General features: G+C 55.4%; 2 protein-coding genes across 2 annotated transcripts; one reads left to right on the top strand and one right to left on the bottom strand.

Annotated features, from left to right (window-relative positions):
• VOLCADRAFT_104948 (uncharacterized protein) lies at positions 1–9,576 on the top strand (the record flags this gene model as incomplete). The annotated part of the gene is made up of 11 exons (XM_002951045.1): positions 1–412; positions 919–995; positions 1,416–1,574; positions 2,360–2,747; positions 2,964–3,506; positions 4,037–4,653; positions 4,946–5,593; positions 6,101–6,211; positions 6,868–7,119; positions 7,178–8,269; positions 8,727–9,576. The coding sequence occupies 11 exons, from the start codon at positions 1–3 to the stop codon at positions 8,823–8,825; spliced, it is 4,398 nt and encodes a 1,465-aa protein (XP_002951091.1). The 3' UTR covers positions 8,826–9,576.
• A 2,227-nt stretch (positions 9,577–11,803) lies between these two features.
• VOLCADRAFT_104947 (uncharacterized protein) lies at positions 11,804–20,337 on the bottom strand. The gene is made up of 16 exons (XM_002950948.1): positions 20,142–20,337; positions 20,011–20,057; positions 19,712–19,783; positions 18,210–18,332; positions 17,927–17,974; positions 17,294–17,425; positions 16,786–16,879; positions 16,324–16,465; positions 15,793–15,895; positions 15,283–15,370; positions 14,961–15,086; positions 14,531–14,622; positions 14,050–14,134; positions 13,484–13,546; positions 12,987–13,080; positions 11,804–12,039 (listed from the first exon to the last, which is right to left on the bottom strand). Exons 1-16 carry the CDS (start codon positions 20,146–20,148, stop codon positions 11,967–11,969), a joined length of 1,389 nt encoding a protein of 462 aa, XP_002950994.1. The 5' UTR covers positions 20,149–20,337; the 3' UTR covers positions 11,804–11,966.

Raw genomic sequence — 20,337 nt, 5'->3', positions numbered from 1 at the left:
ATGCAAAATACTCATATCTCCTTACAGAGGACCGGCCCGATTGCAGCACCACCAAAGGCAATTGGCATTGGGACCAATCCGCGTGCAGCCTCCGCCGCGGCACGCGCACCTGCATCTTCGCAGCAGCAACATCAAGCCTCCCTCATACGACGCACGGTTGCTCGGGGCGCCAGCTTGAACGATCAGGACGTCGTCGTCGCGCCGCTGTGCGACAATCGCAATGCGGACGCTATCACCGAAGCTGGGCCAAGCGATGGCGCGCTGGCGAACACGTCGAGCAAGGTTTTCGCGGTGTCTACCCTCGCTTCGCTGCTCCTTTCCTCTGCAACGCCATCCTTCGCTTCTGGAGCCGTAGATGTCGCGTTGGCCTCTGCATCGGCAGCCAAGGCCTCGACCTCGATCTTTGCTGCAGGTAGGCGCTCTCCTCCCTCCCCGTCCGACCCCAGCTTACAACAATCCAGATTGCATTGCTCCGTGTCCCATCTACTCTTTATCGTACTTACCTCCATGCACCCCCACCCCCACCCATCCCTGCATCTCATGATAACTTCCACCCGTCGCCGCGCACTGTCGTCCCTGCCACCATCCATTCACATACCCAACGACCACCACATTTCAAACGGTGTTTTACTGCCGCAATGGCCACACGTAACGTCACAACGCCTCAATGGCGTAACGTCCTTCACACACACGACCCAGATCTCAAACGTGCATGTTGGCACATACACACACACGCATACATACATACATACAAGCGCACACGTACATACTTACATACATACATACAAGCGCACACACGTTGACGTCGATCGCTCCATTCTTCTTCTGCTGTGTCATATAGATCTCGCGGCTGATGGTTTGGGTTCGTTGTCGGTTACCGGTAGTGGTTGCACATTTCCCCTAACCAACCAACCGCAGACAGCTCACCGGGTGGCAGCGGAGGGACGTTGGGACCGAATGCACCGTCGCTGCTGGCTTCGGACTCGCAGACCACGGTAGGATATGATGAAGCTTTGGGGGGCTGAAACTTCTGGTGTGGATGTTGGTTGGATTTGGGGAGTTGCACTCGCCGAACCCTGCCATCAACCGCTCTTGAACACAGCCGCTCTTGGAACCATGTTCCACATGCCGTACAACACATGGACGTATGGCTGACTTCGGTTTTTTCCTGGGAACTTGCCACTGGGAACCTCTTCTCGTTATTTCTAATAAAATCCTAAGCCGCGCGAGACCCTGTGGACATACACATGTCCGTGCCGTTCCTTTAGGTTGCTTCTATCTGTCACAACATTAAACCATACGCCATCTACACCAGAGGCACGCATCTCCATCTGCGTTACCCTCTTCTAACCATATGTAATTCACCCCTTACGTGTATGTCACCCACGTATGTATGTATGTAATCCCTCACGTAGAGAGACGACCGGGAGTTAGTTGAGGAGTTGCTCCGGCAGTTGGTGTCCAACGAACGGCTCATCGCGCGGCTATTGCGCAGTGATGCCTTTTTGGATCGTATGGCAGCGGATTCTGCCCTGCTGACGGAGCTGCAGAAGCGGCAGGGACTGCTGGTCCAGGTATGTATGTATGTATGTATGTTTGTTTGTTTGTTTGTTCGTACAAACATGTCTATGTTTTGTGTGCATTTTTGTTGTGTATTATCATCTGACATGGCGGCCACTGGCGAGGGACAGCTATCAGCTCTGGCATTGGCCAGGGGCAGATGGCCTCTTGAGGCCCTTCACGAACGAGGGGAAACTGCTAAACGGAGCAGCGTTCATCCGGCATCACGCAAAGCCGGGGGGAAGAGCGGCGCGAGGGGGGTCCGATACCCCATTTTGCGCAGTCTGGTGCCTTTTTTTCGTGTGTGTGTCCGCGTGTGTGTGCGCGCGCGTGTGTGTATGCGTGTGTATGTGTGTGTGCGTGTGTGTGTGTGTGTCTCCGCGCGCGTGTGTGTACACGTGTATGTGTGTGTGTGTTTGAGCGTGTGTGTGTGTGTATGTGTATGTGTGTGCGTGTGTGTGTGTGTGTGTGTCTGTGTGTGTGTCTCTGTGCCTTGAGCAGGCGCGGCTGCGCACCCTGAGTGGGGATAGGGTGGGTTCTGGAATGGGTGGTTGTGGTTGTTCGTTGATTGTGTACGTACGACAGGTTGTACGGCCCGGATGGTTTTGACATGCGTGGTGGGCGGATGGAGGAGCATATGTGTGCGTGCCGGTTGGGACAAATATACCTATTTCTGTGCCTCTTTCACGTTCATGCCCGCCTTACTGAGTAGTTGCCAACTGTGGCAACTGGGCAATGGTACTGTTCCGTAATGGGGTAACGAACTAAACTGCCTTTCGGTTGGTCGTACCATCCCCAGCTTGCGTCGCATGGGGAGGCTGCCGTCGTAGCGGTGGCTGATGCTGCCAGGGCGATGGCGGAAGAGGCAGTGGAGGAGGAGCGCGCCGCCGCGGCAGCAGCGGCGGCGGCGACGCCGTTAAGTAACCTCATCGCTACGATTGCCGATGCGCCAGTTGACCAGTTGACCGACTTCGCAACTGCATCAGCGCCGTCGTCGCCATTGTCGGCAAAATCGGCGGATGATACGCAGTCCGCCTCGTCGGCGGTTAGGCTTGTCTTGGAGCTGGCGGCTCCGCCAGTGTCAGTGTTGTCGACGGAAGTAGCGTCGGCGGTGACGGCGGCGCCACAGTCGCTGTTGGTGGCTGCGGAGCTGTTGGAGGATTGCGAGGAGCTGCTCGAGGCTATCGGTAAGCGTTGAGGCGGCTGAGGTTCCTGGACCCAGGAACTATTGACCCATGGGTCAGTGGAAGCTGTGGTACTCGCAGCTGTGATCCAGGATGAATTAGGTGAAGTGCTGTTTTTGAAGCATCTTCACCGATCAGGTATCGTAAATCATTATTTAATTTTGTGGTATGTATATACATATGTATGTGTGTGTGCGTGTGTGTTTGCCTGGAGCGCAGAGCTACAGCTCGCACCCGACAGCGGTGCAAGCAGTGCTAGCAGTAGCGACAGCGACATTGCAGAGACCGTCGCCATTGTGGCAGTAGCGCCTGCGACGGCCGCAGCTGAAGCGGTGGCCGAGGCACCTGATGTAGCGGCGCCGGCGCCGGCCGCTGTAGCTCAGATTGCGGCTGCGCCTGCCGCCGCCAATCTGAACACCGCTGACGCCGGCGGCTTTCAGGAGACGACGGCGGCTGAGGCTCTGATTGCGGCCATGGCGGCGGCTCCGACGGTGGCGGCGGCTGCGGTCCCAGCATTGGCGCCGACGTCAGCAGGAACGGCGGAACCGTTTGTTGTAGTCGCGCAAATGCCCGCCGCCTCTTCCGCTACTGCTACTGCTACTGCTGCGGCGATCGTTGACGGCACCGTGTATGACGGCGATGACGATGGCCCTGTGCCGTTGGACGCAACGGTTGCGGCGGCGGTGCCGAAGCCAGCGGCGGTGCCGCCGCAAGCGGTGCTGTCAGCTGCCGTGCCCGTTTCCAACACGATCATCCTCGAAGGTGCGTGCGGCCGCAGGTTTGTTGTGCATTCATTGCCCTGATGATGGGCAGCGTGCGGCCGCAGGGTTGCGCCATCCATTTGTGCGCCATGTGTAGGATGTTGAAATGAAATAAAACGACGGGTAGTCCAACCCCCTCCCTTCACACCGGAGTACGCTTCCTAGGATTCCTAGGAGCTGTGACTTCAGGAAGAGTTGCGCCACGGTATGCATCATGTACGAGGGTACGTTGCGGTGATGATGGTGCATCGACGTGCGAGCATCGAGGCTGGTCGATATCACCTAAACATCAAAATAAGCTTGGAACTCGATTCCTGACATTTCCCGCCGCTCCCCCTTGCTGAAGGTGTGAACTACGAACAGGTGGATTGGCCTGGGGTTGTCGTACTGCTTCACAAGCTTGTGCACAAACACCAGCTTAAGGCCTAGGGTAAAAAGCCCTAGGTCTTTTTTTATTTAAAAAAATAGAATTCAGGAAATATTTTTCGTCACCATCGTGACGGTTGCCGTCGATGCGCATGTGTATTGCAGGTGCCGTACGAGACGCAGAACAGGTTGTGGCCAAAGCTATTGATGGGGCTCCAGAACCATTGGTTGGATTGCAACAGGCACTGGCTGCGGTGTACTCGCTGCAGCCGGTGGAGGAGCTGGAGGCGCCGCCGCCGCCTCCGCCGCCCATGAAGGCCTTTGCCGCCGCCAAGTCTCCTGCGGATGTCATTGCGGAGGTGGCGGAGGCGGCGGCGGTGCAGGCGGAGGCGACGTCGGGTGTGGTGGCGGTGGCGGAGCAAGCCATGAATGATATGGCGCTGGCAATGTCGGACCTGGCGGCAGCGGCAGAAGAGGCCGCGGAAGCAATCGCAGCGGTGGCGGAAGCGGCGGCTGTGGCGGTCGATGTACGGCAGGCGGACATGCCGTTCGTTGGGGAGGCCAAGGTGGCTGCGGCAGCGGAGGCGGCGGCTGTAGTGGCCAAGGCTGCGGAGATGGATTCACTGGCTGTTGCGGACATTGCATTCGCGGTGTCGGACATGGCGGCGGCTGTAGCGGAGATCGCGGACGCAGCGGCGGCGGCGGTGCCGGCGGCGGCCGCGGCGGTTGAGGTGGCGGAGGAGGTCAAGCCGGGAGAGGCCGCATTGCTGGCGGCTGAAGAGGTGGGGAGAACTGCGGGGACGGTGACGGGGTGTGGAGGGTGTGCATGTCGTACCTCCTTAAAATGTTGCTCTCGGGAGCCGGTGCCAGGTATCTCACGTGGCACAGTGTACGGCATGTGTTTCGCTGTGTGGCCTGCTTGTACCTGAGATATGACTTGGGTGCCTGTCTGCTCTGTGTGTCTGTCGTCCTGTCTGTCTGTCGTCCGCTCGTCTGCACTTCCGCTTGTCCGTCTGTCTGTTTGTCTGTCTGTTTCCCGTGTATCTTGCCACCCCTCCCCGCACCCCTGTCCAGGCCAAAGAGCATTGTGACGGATGCATGCTAACGCGCTTGATCATTCATGCGCAATCCTACCAGTGCCCGCTCGCCTGGTTCCGGGATCATAAACCGTCTCAAAGACTATCATCCCACTACTTCACTTCACAAGCTAGTAAAGGCCAGCTTGTAGTTCCATCCCACCCGACGCTTTTCACTGCCCTCTTGAATCTCATCACTGCCCTTTCGAATCTTATCACTGCCCTCTTGAATCTCATCACTGCTCTTTTGAAACGTGCACCGCAGGCGATGCCGACGACGGCTGACGCCTCCAAACTGGTGGCTATGGCGGATGTCGTCGAGCAGTTGGCGGTCGCCGTGGCGGAGCGTGCAGACGCCGTAGCCGACGGGGCCGCCCTGGTGGTGGAGGCGGCAGAGGCCGCGGAGGCGGCGGCGGCGGCCGGCGGCGGCGCCATGGCAGCCAAGGAGGCGTTGGCGACGGCGGCGGCGGTGGCCCAGGCGGCCGCGGCCGCACCTGCCATGGAGCTCACCGTACTGGCGGACGTTGCGCGCGATGTGGCAGAGGTGGCGCAGGAGGTGGCGGACCTAGCGGCGAGCAATGCCAAGGCGGCGGAGGCTGCAGCGGAAGTGGTAGTGGCGGCGGCGCCGGCTGCCAAAACGGGCTTGGTACGGCCAGTTAGCCTCGTCTTTATCATCGAGACCCCGCCACACCACCGCACCCCCTAGATGCGCGAACCCTCCTAGCGACTCTCAGCACTTCACTGCCCATCCACCCACTCGATAAGATAGATCCTTCGCGCCGCCTTGCGCTTTGTTTGGTCCTCCGCGCTTAGCCTAAATCAGAAAGCCTAAATCAGAAAACCTGAGCCCCGGCTTCACCTTGACTTATGCATGACAGCGCTTGCATGTACATATGTAACCATCGGGGAAAAGGTGTCTAAAACCCTAAAAGCCTTCAAAAGGACTGGACTCATAAGAAATAATTTATAAGAAATTTTCCTCGGTGCTTCCGTCTACTTAACTCAGTTTCTCTCGGTTGAGTTACTTAGATATTTTCCGTTGACATGCATTCCATGCGTACAAACAAAATATGGGAAGAGGAGTTGAGCCCTGTGTCCCTGCGCGCGCCCGCGTGATGGTGGGTGGTTCTCTTAATGATGACGGCGTGTGCAGGCGGCCTTGGCGCCGATGTCGGCCTCTGAGAAGGCGGCGTTGGAAGAGCTTAAGGTTGAAGCAGCGGAGACGGCGGCGGCGGCAGCGGCAGTTGTGGCGGCGGATGCCCAGGTGCGCTGAAAACGAGTGCTCCAACAGCAGGAACTCGTGAGCTGCGACCAACGAAATAATGCTACAAGTTTTATGTTACTGTTACTTGAGTCGTTAGTGAAATATTTTCCTGGGATGCCATGGTGATCACTTTCTACTGCAATACACGTCAGACAACATTTGCCGTACTGACCGGTAACATGTCGCGTCATATGACTGACTGTAGCATCGACGAAGCATGTGCGTACGGCCTATTTTGCTGTACATCCTTGGCCTGCATCTGTACTGGCCTGCACCTATTTGCAGTACACCCCTGGAAGCACGTGATGCACCTATGCACTCACTCATACAAGCATTCACATAATTTTTATTACATTTGGAGCATCACACACAATCATACACATGTGGCATACATACATACATTTGCATGCAGCATACAGCATTTGGGAAGGCTTCATGCAACGGGAGCGGCGGAGAATCACAACGCTCTTGCCAAATCCCTCAGCAATAGCTCTCAATGGCTTATTGCTCACTATTATACACCTTTTTTGACTGCCACTTATATAATAGAGACTCCGTGCTTTACGGGTCTTATCCTCGATATTGTTTGTGCCGTACGTCAAGCTGTGTCGTCCTGTGTCATGTCGTACGGTGTATTGGATGTCGACTTGCTGCAGGCCATCGCAGACGCCGCCAAACTGGCAGCGGATGTGGTTTCGGAGCTGGCTGGAGATGAGCCTGTCGAGGCGTTGGCGGAGGCTAAGGAAGCTGCTGCGGCAGCGGCCGCTTCCATCACGCCATCGGAAGAGTCTCTGCTTGGGACGTTGAGTGCTTTCACACCACCGTCAGAGCGAGTGCCCGCGGTGCCTAACGCAATGCTGGGTGCATCTGCTGCAGCATCTCCTTCCGCGGTCGTAGCTCCGGAACCGGTCAGCGAAACGGTGGCAGTGGGAGTTGTGGAGAAGGGCAGCACTGCCGGTGCTGCAGCCGGAAGCGAAGCTTGAGGTAAAACCTGAGCCGGTCAAAGCCGAGTCGAAGCCCGAGCCAGTCAAGGACGAGTCGAAGCCTGAGCCGGTCAAAGCCGAGTCGAAGCCCGAGCCGGTCAAGGACGAGCCAAAGCCTGAGCCGGTCAAAGCCGAGTCGAAGCCCGAGCCAGTCAAGGACGAGTCGAAGCCTGAGCCGGTCAAAGCCGAGTCGAAGCCCGAGCCAGTCAGGGACGAGTCGAAGCCCGAGCCGGTCAAAGCCGAGTCGAAGCCCGAGCCGGTCAAAGCCGAGTCGAAGCCTGAGCCGGTCAAAGCCGAGTCGAAGCCCGAGCCGGTCAAGGTCGAGCCAAAGCCTGAGCCGGTCAAAGCCGAGTCGAAGCCCGAGCCGGTCAAAGCCGAGTCGAAGCCTGAGCCGGTCAAAGCCGAGTCGAAGCCCGAGCCAGTCAGGGACGAGTCGAAGCCTGAGCCGGTCAAGGTCGAGCCAAAGCCTGAGCCGGTCAAAGCCGAGTCGAAGCCTGAGCCGGTCAAAGCCGAGTCGAAGCCCGAGCCGGTCAAGGTCGAGCCAAAGCCTGAGCCGGTCAAAGCCGAGTCGAAGCCCGAGCCGGTCAAAGCCGAGTCGAAGCCTGAGCCGGTCAAAGCCGAGTCGAAGCCCGAGCCGGTCAAGGTCGAGCCAAAGCCTGAGCCGGTCAAAGCCGAGTCGAAGCCTGAGCCGGTCAAAGCCGAGTCGAAGCCTGAGCCGGTCAAAGCCGAGTTGAAGCCCGAACCGGTCAAGGCCGAGCCGGTCAAGGCCGAGCCAGTGAAGGTCGAAATCGCTGTGGATGCTGGGGCACCTGCTGCCAAGTCAGCAGCTGCAGAAGCTGTCATTCCTACAGCACCAGTCACCGTACCCGCAGATTCGAGTGCTGCTTCTGCTTCCACGACCACGCTGTCCACCTCTCCCGCTCAAGAACCTGCTGGAGAGGCGGATAACGCGGCTGTACGGAGACTGTTGGAGCTGGCTCCGGAGCTGGGCGTGGCGGGAGCTGCCCTTGCGCTGGCCGTCCTAGGTCCTCGCTTTTACCGGGATGTGGTGGTTCCAGAGCTGGAGGCAAACCAGGTGGGTGGCTGGTTGGTTGGTTGGATGCAGGTATTTCATAGACAGGTACAGAATCGAAACAGGTGCTGTCGACAGCATGCACTGCACTACACCCACCCGCGACGTCATAGTAATGTTTTATTCCTCAAAAATATTAAGTAAAATAGAAAAATTAAAAATGAATACCTAATTGAAGCTCGGTAATAATATACCTGCGTGTTGCTGTGGGGGCGATCTAAAACCTGATTGGTTCAGGGTTTTCCGGGTTTCCATGTCGCCCTACCTCAACCCTTCTGTCGTGGCTTCTGTCGTGTCGCAACCCATCGGTAGCATTATACGACCAGGCCCTGCTGCCCTGCAAAGTACAGTGAATCCGGCAAGTAAGCTTCACAGGCTTCTTACCCGAAGCCCGCCATTCAGCGACGTATTAGAACCCAAAACTGACCACCGCAAGCCTGCCTTACGTTCGACTGCGCAGGTCCGGCGGCGGGTTCAGGAGCAACGGGAGGCTGAGCTGCGACGTGCGCAGCGGGAAGCGTTGTTAGCTCGCGCGCGTGCCAACAGCCGCCGGCGCTGATTATAATGCATGGGCTGCGGAGCAAGGAAGACCCGGGAACTGGGAACCGTGCCAGCTTCCTGCTGTGGGGGCTGCTGCTTCCTTTGCTTCCGCGATGGGTGGTAGCTGGTGCTGCCGCTGAGTTTGAATAGTTGGCTTGCGCATCCTGTCTTAGGCTTGTGGGTTGGGAAGCCTAAGGGAATTTGAGCGGTGTTTTATTTTAGCACGTGTGCTTGATTGTTTTGTGTTTTTGTGTGTCTGATGCTTGTAATGTGCGCTATGTGCAATAGCAGGGAGCAGGTCAACCTGGTAGGTGATCGAAGTTGTTCGTCAAATTAGAGCACGAGTAGTCATTATTGTGTGAGGATACGATGCCTTATGTGCAGGCATTTGGTTTGTCATTTGATTTTTTCCACTTGTCATTCTGTTGTGGCAGCGGTTGCGGTGTTGGCGCGAGTTGACTTGACGGCTTGGCGGGCCCAGCAAGATTTGTGCCTCGTGCGTTGTCCTGTGCGTGCCAGAACATGCCAGCTGCAGGGATGTTGAAGGCGATGTTATTACTGTTGGATGCTATTCTTTTGCTGATGCCTGTGGTTGCGCTTTTGTTATGCGTTTGTTTTGAGGAGGTATGTGTCTTTGGGGTACGTTCCCGTGTAGTATTAAAAGGACACGTGTATGTACATCTGTCGAAAGGTGGGGAGGAGTGGCAGGGGCAGCAGGGGATGTCAAGGTTGCGAAAGGAGAAGGCGTCTTCCTGTTACATGATCTGGTGCACTAATCTCTTCACCATGAGGACTGCATCGCCATGTTTAAACCATTTGCAGCAGGATTGGTAGCATCATGCAGCATGTAGCGACATCCTGTATATGGGTAACCTGTGAGCGGCAAAGTGCGTACCTCCAGCCAAACGTTGCGAACAATAATAATCACTAATAATAACCGAATGCGTTTTGCAGCTGGAACCGTGCGTTTCCCTCCAGTGGTGTAACACGCCTATAAAGCCTGAGTTGGATGGGGCCAGCAGCAGCAGCAGTAGCAACAGCTTCTGCAACACAATGCCGACGTCGACGTCGCGCCATGCCTCCTACTTTTCCAGGTTCGGTGCTGCTTCCGTGGGTGTGGGTCTTCGCCCCGCGCACCAGTCCAGCCACACTACTGCTGCACGCACCACAACGTACCACTGGTAAAGTCGGCATGTTTCCTGTGACTTCTGCGGCAGCTGCGGTTGCGCACAGGAGGGATGGTGGAATGGACGTCTATGTGTCACGCATGTACGTATGTCCCTACTTGGAGGCGGGAAGCGCTAGGCCGAAGCTGCTCAGCTCGGCGAGGATCTCACCCCACGGGAACTACTAAAAAACCTAAATTAATCCTGAATAGGAGAGGTGCGCCATGTAGCGATCTGTCATAGTTTGCAGTGCTAGAAACACTATGGTCAGGTCCAGCGGTGGTTATTATGGTTGCGGCGGTTGGGTCCTGGATGTTCAGGTTTAGTTAAATCGGTGGCGTTCGTTGGCTCATCTTTCCGCTTCAGTCTGCAGTGAGCAGCGTGTACGCAGGTCAGCTAGCTCCTGGCTGGTTGGGCCGGACTTTGAAGGTTGCGAGGCAGGCCCCGCATGGATGCGGCCTATCTCACATGCACATCCAGGCGCTTAGAAATGGTCCAGAGGTTCGAACCCACCTGATCAAGCTAGGTAGGCATGCAGCAGGTGTCCAGATCATTAGCTACAGTATCACCCTCCACGGAAGCATGGAAACATAAAAAGCTAATCTTCTGCTACCGGGGCTTTACTTCTTGATGTCGGCCGTGCACATCATGTAAACTAAGTTTAGCAACTTCCTTTGTGCAACTTCCTTTTCATGTGAGGTTGATGCAACTGTTTGACCATCATGCACGTTGACCATCATGCAGCATTTGCAGTTACTGCCCACACTAAATCTTAAGATCGTGGCAGATCCGGATGTATATCCTCAATTACATGCACATCACTTGACAGGCAGGCGAGCATGCATGCATGAGTTAAAAATTCGATTACAGATGCCGTGCACTGCACCCATCTCTGCCACATGCAGCTAATATTCATCCACACATCCAAAACACGTAACTGCAATAACAACAATAGTAACAAACTTTTGCGTCACAAACATCTAGAGCTCTACCCCTCTGTATCAAAAGTGTGTAGCCCCCAGCCACGCACACAAATAAACAAACAGACACACAGACATACGGGCAGGAAAACTACGTAAGTTTTAATTATAATTGAAAGACAGACATACAGGCAGACACACTCCCGACATACAGCCACTCACACATTCCCTTTTCTCTCACGCAGCCTCTGTACCTCTCTCTCACACTCACACCGCTTGCCCATGGCAAATAGGCTCGCCAGGAGCAAGAACAGAGCCTCAAACGCTGCCCCCTCTGACTGCCTCTCTTCGCATCTCCTTAACACACCCCCAGGACCCCGACCCCCCGGGGCCATTCCCAAGTGCCCCGTACGTCCCGCCCCAACCATGTCAACCTAGTTGTGGCTCTCCGATCTCCTAAGCCCCGCGCAACCACGAGCACCCACATCCACACCCTGCGGTGTTTCCTCCATCGCCCACCCATGCACGAGCATCGCACATGATGTGCTTTTACCCCCACCAAATTTCCATAACCCAGCTAGCACAGCACACCGCAGCTGCGCCCTGTACATGAGCATGTCTGTGTATGCGTCGCTTGTGCATGCGTTCACATACCAATCGATCTTTCAAGCACTATCGTGTGCAAACGCGACCGAGCAGCCTGCTGACTGCATTACCCCGCCCAAATCCATCCTCGACCCAAACCCACTTTTCTCTTTTTTCCATCCATCACCTCCTCCCCATCGCCACCCCGATGCATTGGCTAAACCTCAATAGCACAGCTACTGCCAGCAAGCCGCCATGCTGCTGCTGCTGCTGCCAGGACGCCGTTGGGGTCCTCACTTTGTTCTCGATGTCAGATGTCACATCCCGACCCGCACCTCATCACACGCAACTCCAAATATTCATGATTAGGTGCCATCACAAAGTAGTGGTAGAAGAGCCAACAACAGGCTCCCGGGCTTAAGAACCGCAGCAGCAGCACCGCGTCCGGGAGCCTAACTCCTTACCATTCCTGCCATTTCTCCACTCCGCTTACTGGGGCGGCCCCCGAAACATGATGCAGCTGTTATGGCCGCCGAACCCGAAGGAATTCGACAGCGCAACCCTGCATATGTGTGTGTGGGCGGGGGGTGGGGGAAAGGGGGGAAAGGACAGAGGGTTGAAAGGTGACTGTACAGAAGAGGCAGTGGCGAACGCAAGGAAGGAGGAAGAACCTCATAACGAAGGTGTACAGGTCGGGCACGCAAGGGGGCATGATAGAGGGACATGCAGAAGCAGGGTATGAGGAATAAAAAAGGAAGGCACACACAACGATATGGTGTGTACCACCCTCCCCGAAGGAGGTAAGGAAAGGTGAGGTGTGTAGGTAAAGTATGTAATCCCGAGTTACGCCGGAGGCATGAGGAGCAGTGGCGAGCCCCGCCTGAAAAACTTTTCATCGTCTGTAGATCGCGCCCTGCTATAATTAGAAGTATAAGAGAGGTATAACCGTCTTTGGACTTCTCTTGCGTTTTGTTACCCATTTAGGACAGCCCAGACGGGCCACTGGACCTCCGGCTCGTAAGGGCCCCTAGGTTACTCGGGAATAACGGCACTCCAGAACAAGTGTGTAAAACACACAACAGAATGGAGGTCCCAATCCATAATATTCCAGGGCAAATCTCGTGTGCAGATGATAAAAAAATCGCTTTAAACAGACACCTGTGAGGTGGATAAATGCGGGGGGGGGGAGCAGACAAGGGTTGTCCTGCGGAGCTCTCTTCCCCCAACCACCCAGACGCGTGTCGATCCCTGCGTCCCACCGTCCACATTGGATAACACGCAACCCAATCCGTCACGTGCTGTGATGTCCAGGTTATTTGATTTCGCAATTCGGCATATGCTGTTCTGTCAGGCCATACCAGGCAGGCGGGCCATCAGAAAGGCACGCAATCACCGGGTTGCCTTATCAGGCAAGCAGGTAGGTAGGCAAGCAGGTAGGTAGGCAGGCAGGTAGGTAGGCCGGCAGGCAGGCAGGCAGGCAGTACATTAGCTGGCGGACACAGCACTCACTTGACTGGGTGGTGCTGCTTCACACCGGCCACCACACGAACTGGATCGACACCGTTCTCAGGGTCATGGAGGTTGATGGTGGGGTGCAGCCAGCCTGTTGACAGGGTGGGGAGTTGTTATTGAGTGGTTCTAACTTGGGGTTTATTTGAACTATGGGTTGGCGACCCATAGGTTTAAGCTCATGGACGGCTGGTTAAATTACTGGCTAGCTACCGGAAAGAAAACGATTGAGAGGAGGCGGACAAAATAAAAGACGACGCTGGCAAACGAAGGGAAAGACGAGCAATGGAAATAAAGGTAAGAGGATGCACCCAGGCAGACGAAGGGAGGCCAGGAAGGCGAAATTGAAGACGCACACGACGTCGGCATGTTACGTTGGCTAGTCTATGGATATAGTCAATCCCTCCGCACATTGTCCTTTACAGTCATTCCCTCAGTTTGTCTGTCTGTCTGTCTGCCTGTCCATCTATCAGTCGTTTTGTTGCGGCGATACGCACCTGTCTGGATGGCTTTGATTGCGGCGACCGCCTCCACTGCACCTGCACCACCCAGCAAGTGCCCTGAGGGGGGGTGGGAGGGAGAGAAAGAGCGGGGTTTAGGAGGAGGAAAGGTAGGTATGTAGTGAAGTAGGGAAGCCTGTCTGTCTGTCTGTCTGTCTGCATGTTTGCATGTGTATATGTATGTAGGTATGTATTTATGTAGGTAGGTAGGTAGGCAGGCAGGCAGGTCGACAAGTACTACGAAATGCGAGAATGTATGTATGTCTTAGATTACACTGTGGGCCGCGAGAGCCGGGGGCCGAAGCCGAAACACAGCGCAATGTATGTATGAAGCTGTGTGCAGCTCGGGGAAGGTTCAGCACAAAGCGGAGGAATGATGCGCGAGGAATTTATGAGGGGGTGAAAGGGGAATTTATGAGGGGGTGAGGGGCGCAAACGGGAAGAAGAAACCCTTCTCCCACTACTTCCCCTTGCACTTCCCCTCCTGAAATGAAGAGTTCAAGGACATTGCTTCCACAGAAGGAAACCATGTACCAACACTGTATGGTACCCCCCCCCCTCACCGATCATAGATTTGGTGGAGTTCATCCGCAGCTGCTCGTGATTGAACACCCGGTTGATGGCCCGGTACTCCGCCATGTCACCAGCCTGCGGTGTGCGTGTGTGCGTGTGCGTGCATGTGCGTGCATGTGTGTGCGTGCGTGTGTATTTAGCAGGAAAATGAAATCCGGTTTGTTACGTGATGGGAAGGGTTTGTCCTTGCAAAGGCCACCTTGTGGTGGACGCCAGGTCGCCAGGACCCATGGAAGGCACTCAAGGAGGCCAGGCGGGCAGACATACAGGCAGACATACAGGCAGGCAGATACAGAGGATGGGGCATGCAAGGATGCGATAACGAAGGCCAAAGGCGCCGGACACACAGCACACACACGCACACGCACACACACGCACACACACGCACACCTTCACCGGGTCAGGTTGTACGACAAGGAAACACACACTGGCACACGGCATATCTATCCTCGCGCGCGTCTCCTCAGGCACCTGCGTTGACGTGGCATGTGCGTTGACGTAGTTGACATCCTCCGCAGAGACCCCCGAGGATGCCAGAGCGCGCTCCAGGCACATGATGACGCCTGCGGGGTCGGTGGTTGCAGTTACTTCACCGTTGGTTAAGTTGGTTAAGTTACCAAGCCATTCATCGTGGCTGTCCCGTAACTGCCAGTGCTCAATCACCGCAACCCACTTATTGAGCATATTGAGATATCTGAGTTACAATATGCACGCAATCTGTGTCATCCCGCATATCAGCCATATATTTCCATCACCCTTACCTACAGCGCCCGCTTGGCCTCCCCTCTCCCTCTCCCTCTTCGTGCTCCCTGTTCCCGAGCCCACCCCCTGTCTCCGCCTTTTTTCCTCCCCCCTCCCTCCCCGTCATTCCCGCCAGCCCCCCCACGCCTTTCCCACTCACCCTTCCCCTCTGGCTGGGGTTCCGTCATGTGGTGCGCGTCGCAGGTGAGCGCTCCGCCCACGTACTCAGCGTAGATGGGGGCCCCACGTGCCTTGGCGTGTTCGTACTCCTCCAGAACCAGCACGGCTGAAGTGACCCATGGGTCATGGGAGGGTCAAGGCGGAATTGCGGAAGGGGCAGATCAGGAGAGAATTAAGGCCTGGTTAGGGGGGGGGCCCTTTACATCACCCTGTTTATTGTTTGCAGGGGACATATTTCCAGAGCCCCGACCTTTCCTCACACGCACCCCACATACACCACCTGCACACTGAGTAGTCCTCACCCGCGCCTTCGCCCATCACGAAGCCGTCCCGGTTGGTGTCCCATGGCCGGGAAGCTGACGCTGGATCGTCGTTGCGCTTGGAGAGGGCCTGCGAACGAGCACGTCCGACGGGGCGTACGGGTGTCAGAAACTGAAAACCAACTCAACCAAACTTCCATCAGCTTGTAGAGCATCCGACAGGGTCTGGGAAGTGCACCAGATTCGATGATGAGAGATGAGCAACATGCAAGTTCTTAGACTCCGTGGCAAAAAACCTTGTCACAATGTGTCTGAAAGGCGCGAAGGCTGGACTGCATGCTTTGGAATAATAGACTATCCAGCATGATACTTGTATGTACGTAAATACCTACATGTAAAAGTGCGAGTGTATGTTTGTATGTTTGTATGCGTGTGCGTGTATTGTCTGTGGGTTGCTGTAAAGTTGGCCGCCTGACATGTACACTTTCCACGAGGGTTAACCACCCAGGCAACCACAACCAACGAGCAAACCAACGGTACAACGGTACAAACCTTGCACGCGATGAAGCCGCCGATGCCCGAGGGTATGATGGCGGCGTCACCTGCTCCCGCCAACATGAGGTCCGCATCGCCCCGCTTAATGTGCTCCGCAGCGCTGAAGGGAGGGCAGGGCAGGGCAGGGCAGGGCAGGGCAGGGTGGGCGGGCGCGGCGGAAGCGTACAGTGGTGGTAAGAAAGGACCGCGTGAAGAAGACCTCCAGGAGCTCAAAGAACTGTCCTTCGGGGAATGTGTAAAACCCCGCTGGGTTCTACACCCCTCTGGGTGCGACAGTAGTGGCACGGTGGTCCAGTTTGCAAAGTACACACGCACACACACACACACACACAAACAAACATACAGACAAACATACATACATTACATACACATGTATACACACTCTGCGTCCGATTAGGCCCTAGGAGCTTCCCAGAGGCCATTCGACTATTCGGACAGTTACAGTCGTTTTATCGGTGTACCCGTAACGGCACCGAAAACACGTTGATCCGTTATGTGGGGCCCTGGTTTGGCGGGCATCTGGGTTACCTTAGGATGCAATAGTTCCCGGTAGCGCATGCGGTGGAGATGGAGTAGTTGGGGCCCATGAAGCCCAGGTCCATGGCCAGCATGGCGCCTCCCATGTTGGTGATGGCGAAGGGAATACAGAAGGGGTTCATCTTCCGGTAGCCTGTGCGGTTGGGGTTCGTGCCGTGTGGTAGGGAGCAAGGGAAAAGTACCAGACGGAGGACGTAGGGGTCAATATGGGGACATGAACTCCAGGGGAGCTTACGGGTGGCGATGTTGGTGACGTCGATCACAGAAAGGGTTAACTGTGGGGCATTCTACTCAACTTCTGTGTAGGGGGATGATCCTCACAACAGAAACAACGACTGAGCTACCAAGTACTAGCTACCAATCGCTGTCGCACTATCTCTTCCCGTTTCTCTCACACATACATACATACATCCAAACTTAAACATATTAATAAGCACATGAGCACATATACACCTGCGGTCTCCAGCGCCTCCACCGCATTGGCAAAGCTGGTCATGCCGCCCATGGCCGTGCCGATCAGCGTGCCGCAACGCATGCGATTCAGATCCTGCAAGGTTTCATTGCCGTACAATCGCCGTTGACGGTTTTTGCTCAAAGTTAGCTCTGAGGAGGCTCCCGACTATTGCTGTTGCCTTATTCTGGTTTCCTTTTCCGCGGTTCATGAACTCATCTTCAAAATCTCCACCATGCACCGCAGGAACCACGTACTTGGTCAGACGCCTTGGTCAGACCTTTTCACCGCCATCTATTTGCTTGTCCATACCTTGCTTATCATTTTTTCCATCCTCCCTTCCCATGCAGCTTTACCCTTGGCCCCTAGCCTGGGTGAGAGTTCTTCCCTTCTATAACCCAGACCGACCCAACCGGCAGCTTCAGGTCGTGTATCCATAAAACCCTTTCCCCGCGCAACGACACCACACCCACACCCACACACACAGCCACCCCCCTCCATCCCATGTACCTTAAGAGCGGGCCCGTCCCACGCCAGTCCGGCATCGCCCAGCGCCTTCTTGCCCGCCACTATAATATACTTAATCACGGCATCCACACGCTTCTCAAACTTTTTGGAGATGTAGCCCGTGCAGTCCAGGGACTGTCGTACACAGCATGACATATCCGACAGACAAATACGGGGCATGTGCACAGAATTTGACGCCATATAGATATATGTACGTATCAAGTGGCAAATGAAAGCTGCGGATGTAGTACGAACGGAAGAAAGAACGTGAACTTCAATTTGAACGAGTTGTAGGATTGAAAAAGCATGTCGTGGATGGTGTTGGGTTCGGAGTTTCTCTTGGGCTAAACACTAGTTGGTCCCTTAAATGTAATAAGAAGCAGTAGTACAGGCCGTCCGAAAAGCCAGGCCGGGACGCGTTTCCTCTCCACAACAGGTTATTATTGCACGCGCACGTCCAGCCGGCCACCCTTTTTTGCTCCGGTACCCAAATGCACATAATGCGACACACCTCTGCGATGTCCATAACTGTCACATCGGTCATGAAATGTAATCTGGAGTCTTCTAACGATGCGAGATGGGAAATTGAAGTCAAACCGCAGCAGGAAACGTGACACGACACACGACACAACGTACCTTGATCTCCCCAGCAAATCGAGTCGTGTAATCGGACGCATTGAAACCCTTAGGGGGTTGGCAAATAAATGAAAGAGGAGAGGAAGTGAGTGAAAAGGATTGCGATTTGGCTGCGGGGACGGGCGAAAACCGAAGATTCGGAGGTTGAGTGGGGTAGCGCATTGACAACAAAATCGCAAATGCACCATTACATCCCTCACTTTGTAACGGGTGCCGATGGTGCCTTTCGGATCCAGGAGTACGGCCAGTTCGTATATTAGTGCTAAGGTGCGCCGTACCGTACCTCAATGTACGAGATGCCACTCTTGCCCGCCAGCAGGTTGTTGTAGAACTCCTCATGCTCGTGTCCTAAACAAGACACAACGCCCATGCCCGTAACCACGACCCGACGCGGTGTTGTCTCGGTCTGCGTTGGGCGGCGGCGAGGAGGTTGATTGAAGAATAGAAATGCAACACATAATACACCTAATCGCTCGATCCGGATTAAATAAAAGAGCAATAGCAACAACTCGGGAACCTTTAAGCCCCTTTATAATAATATGATGATCAGAGGCCGCTAAGTGCACCCCGTGTAAACGAACCCTGTATGGATGACACGCATCGCACAGATCGCGAAGTGCTTCCAATTTTTTTCCATTCACGGGTCGGCCCCAGGACGTGCTTTTACGAACGTGCCCCAATTTTATGTGAAACGTGTAACTTGCAACTACTTGCATTTTGCGCGGCGTCACTCACTGAATAAAAAGCCCTGGAGCAAACGATTAGGCAGGTCTAAGTAAGGCCCACACAAGATTGTCCATTGCGGCGTTGTTTCCCTTCCCCACTGCCTCTCCATTCCCACGGCCACCATAGCCATGCAAGGAAAGAAAAGCCTTGGATGCCCTTTCGAAAAGGTTCCCGAATGCAACCGTCCAATAGATCAATGTCCCAGAAGACTGCCCGGACCTGATTACACCCAACCACACATACATACATACATGCATACATATATATACACACACGCTGCCCCTTGGGCCCCCTCACGGCTCGTATGGGCCCGTTACGCTTTTCCAGGTAACTGCTGCTACTGCTATTGCTGATGGTATTGATGCCAATTATGATGATGGTGTACTGCTACCGTTGCTTCCGTTGCTGCGGCCGCTGGAGGATGGGAGCGAGACCCTAAGAGCCCTAAGCCAAGAATCGGGACCAGAATCGCCGTACTTGCCTCTCTTTCCCCCCCCCCTTCCGGGACTCATGGAAGGATCAGCGCTGCTGGCCGACAATTCTTCCCGATGCGGTGTCAGTACGGTGCTAGTACGGCAATATGGAGTATACATGCCTACGAGTCGAGCCGTGCGTGGCTCTCTGCCGCGCTGCTCTGCACTGCTCGAGACCATATGGGCCTACCCTAGCATTGCCTCGTGCACTACCCTTCCTAGCCTATCCAACTGGCCTAGGCTGGCGTTACCTCCCGTACAACACCCCACAGTCCCTATCCTCCTCGCTCCAGTCCATTCCCAATGGCCCTTAGGAGGCTTCCGGGGTTCGTGCTCAGTGCTCGGGTTTCGGAGCACCACATGGGTAGCAATCGCGATGTGGGCCTACGGCTACGGGGTTGTCTGTCCAGGACCCCATGTTGCCCAGGTCTGTTATAAAGTTTGATGAGCCCGTGGGGTGCAAGATTTCGAAGGGTTGTGGGGAGCTTGGAGGGTTTGCTGAATGGGAAAGCTGACGTGCGAGGACGCGACGTACCGCGTGTGCTGCTGGCAGCTGGTGTAGCTAGCTTGTCACGCCGTATCTCACCTTTGCCAGGTCATGGACTGCGGCAGTGGCGACCACTCGAGGCGCGCGAGGGCAGCGAGCGCGATAAGGCAGCTGCGTCGTAGGAGGGGAGGAAAGGGGGATGCACCGTGTAGCGCGTGTGAGGACGGAGGAGGCGCTGTGCAAGGAAAAGGACGTTCGCGGCACGAGATGTTTGGCGTTTTGTGCGCGCGGTTGGAAGGTGTCGATGCCAAAAGGCTGCCAGGCGTTAGGCGCAGGGCGTGCTGACGTTTGCGAAGGAATGGTCCTTGCAAGTCTTGCGAGATTGCGAAGAGACCTACCTTGTCCCCGAATGCCCGCTGCTTGTTCAGCATTTGTCCCTTCACACCTGCACCCCAGGTCAAGGACGGCTATCAAGCTGCTTCCCGGTGGCCAAGAACCTTGGCGCGCTGCCGGGCAGAGGCAAACGCACCTAGCATTCGCCGCCGCGCTTGCGTTTTTTGCCAATGTGCACCAAGAAATGTGATCAAATCTACCAGGCCTAAGTCCACAGTTAACAATAACGTTAAACGCCGTGGTATGCGCACTAATGCATTAAAGCGCTGGCGTTACGCCGCAGCACACGCAAGCAAACAGACGTGAAACGCAAAGAACAGTAATACTCAATG

The sequence above is a fragment of the Volvox carteri genome (assembly GCF_000143455.1).
Source record: "Volvox carteri f. nagariensis unplaced genomic scaffold VOLCAscaffold_21, whole genome shotgun sequence".
In the NCBI taxonomy this organism is placed as follows: Eukaryota; Viridiplantae; Chlorophyta; class Chlorophyceae; order Chlamydomonadales; family Volvocaceae; genus Volvox; species Volvox carteri.
This window is presented reverse-complemented; position numbering and strand designations above follow the sequence as displayed.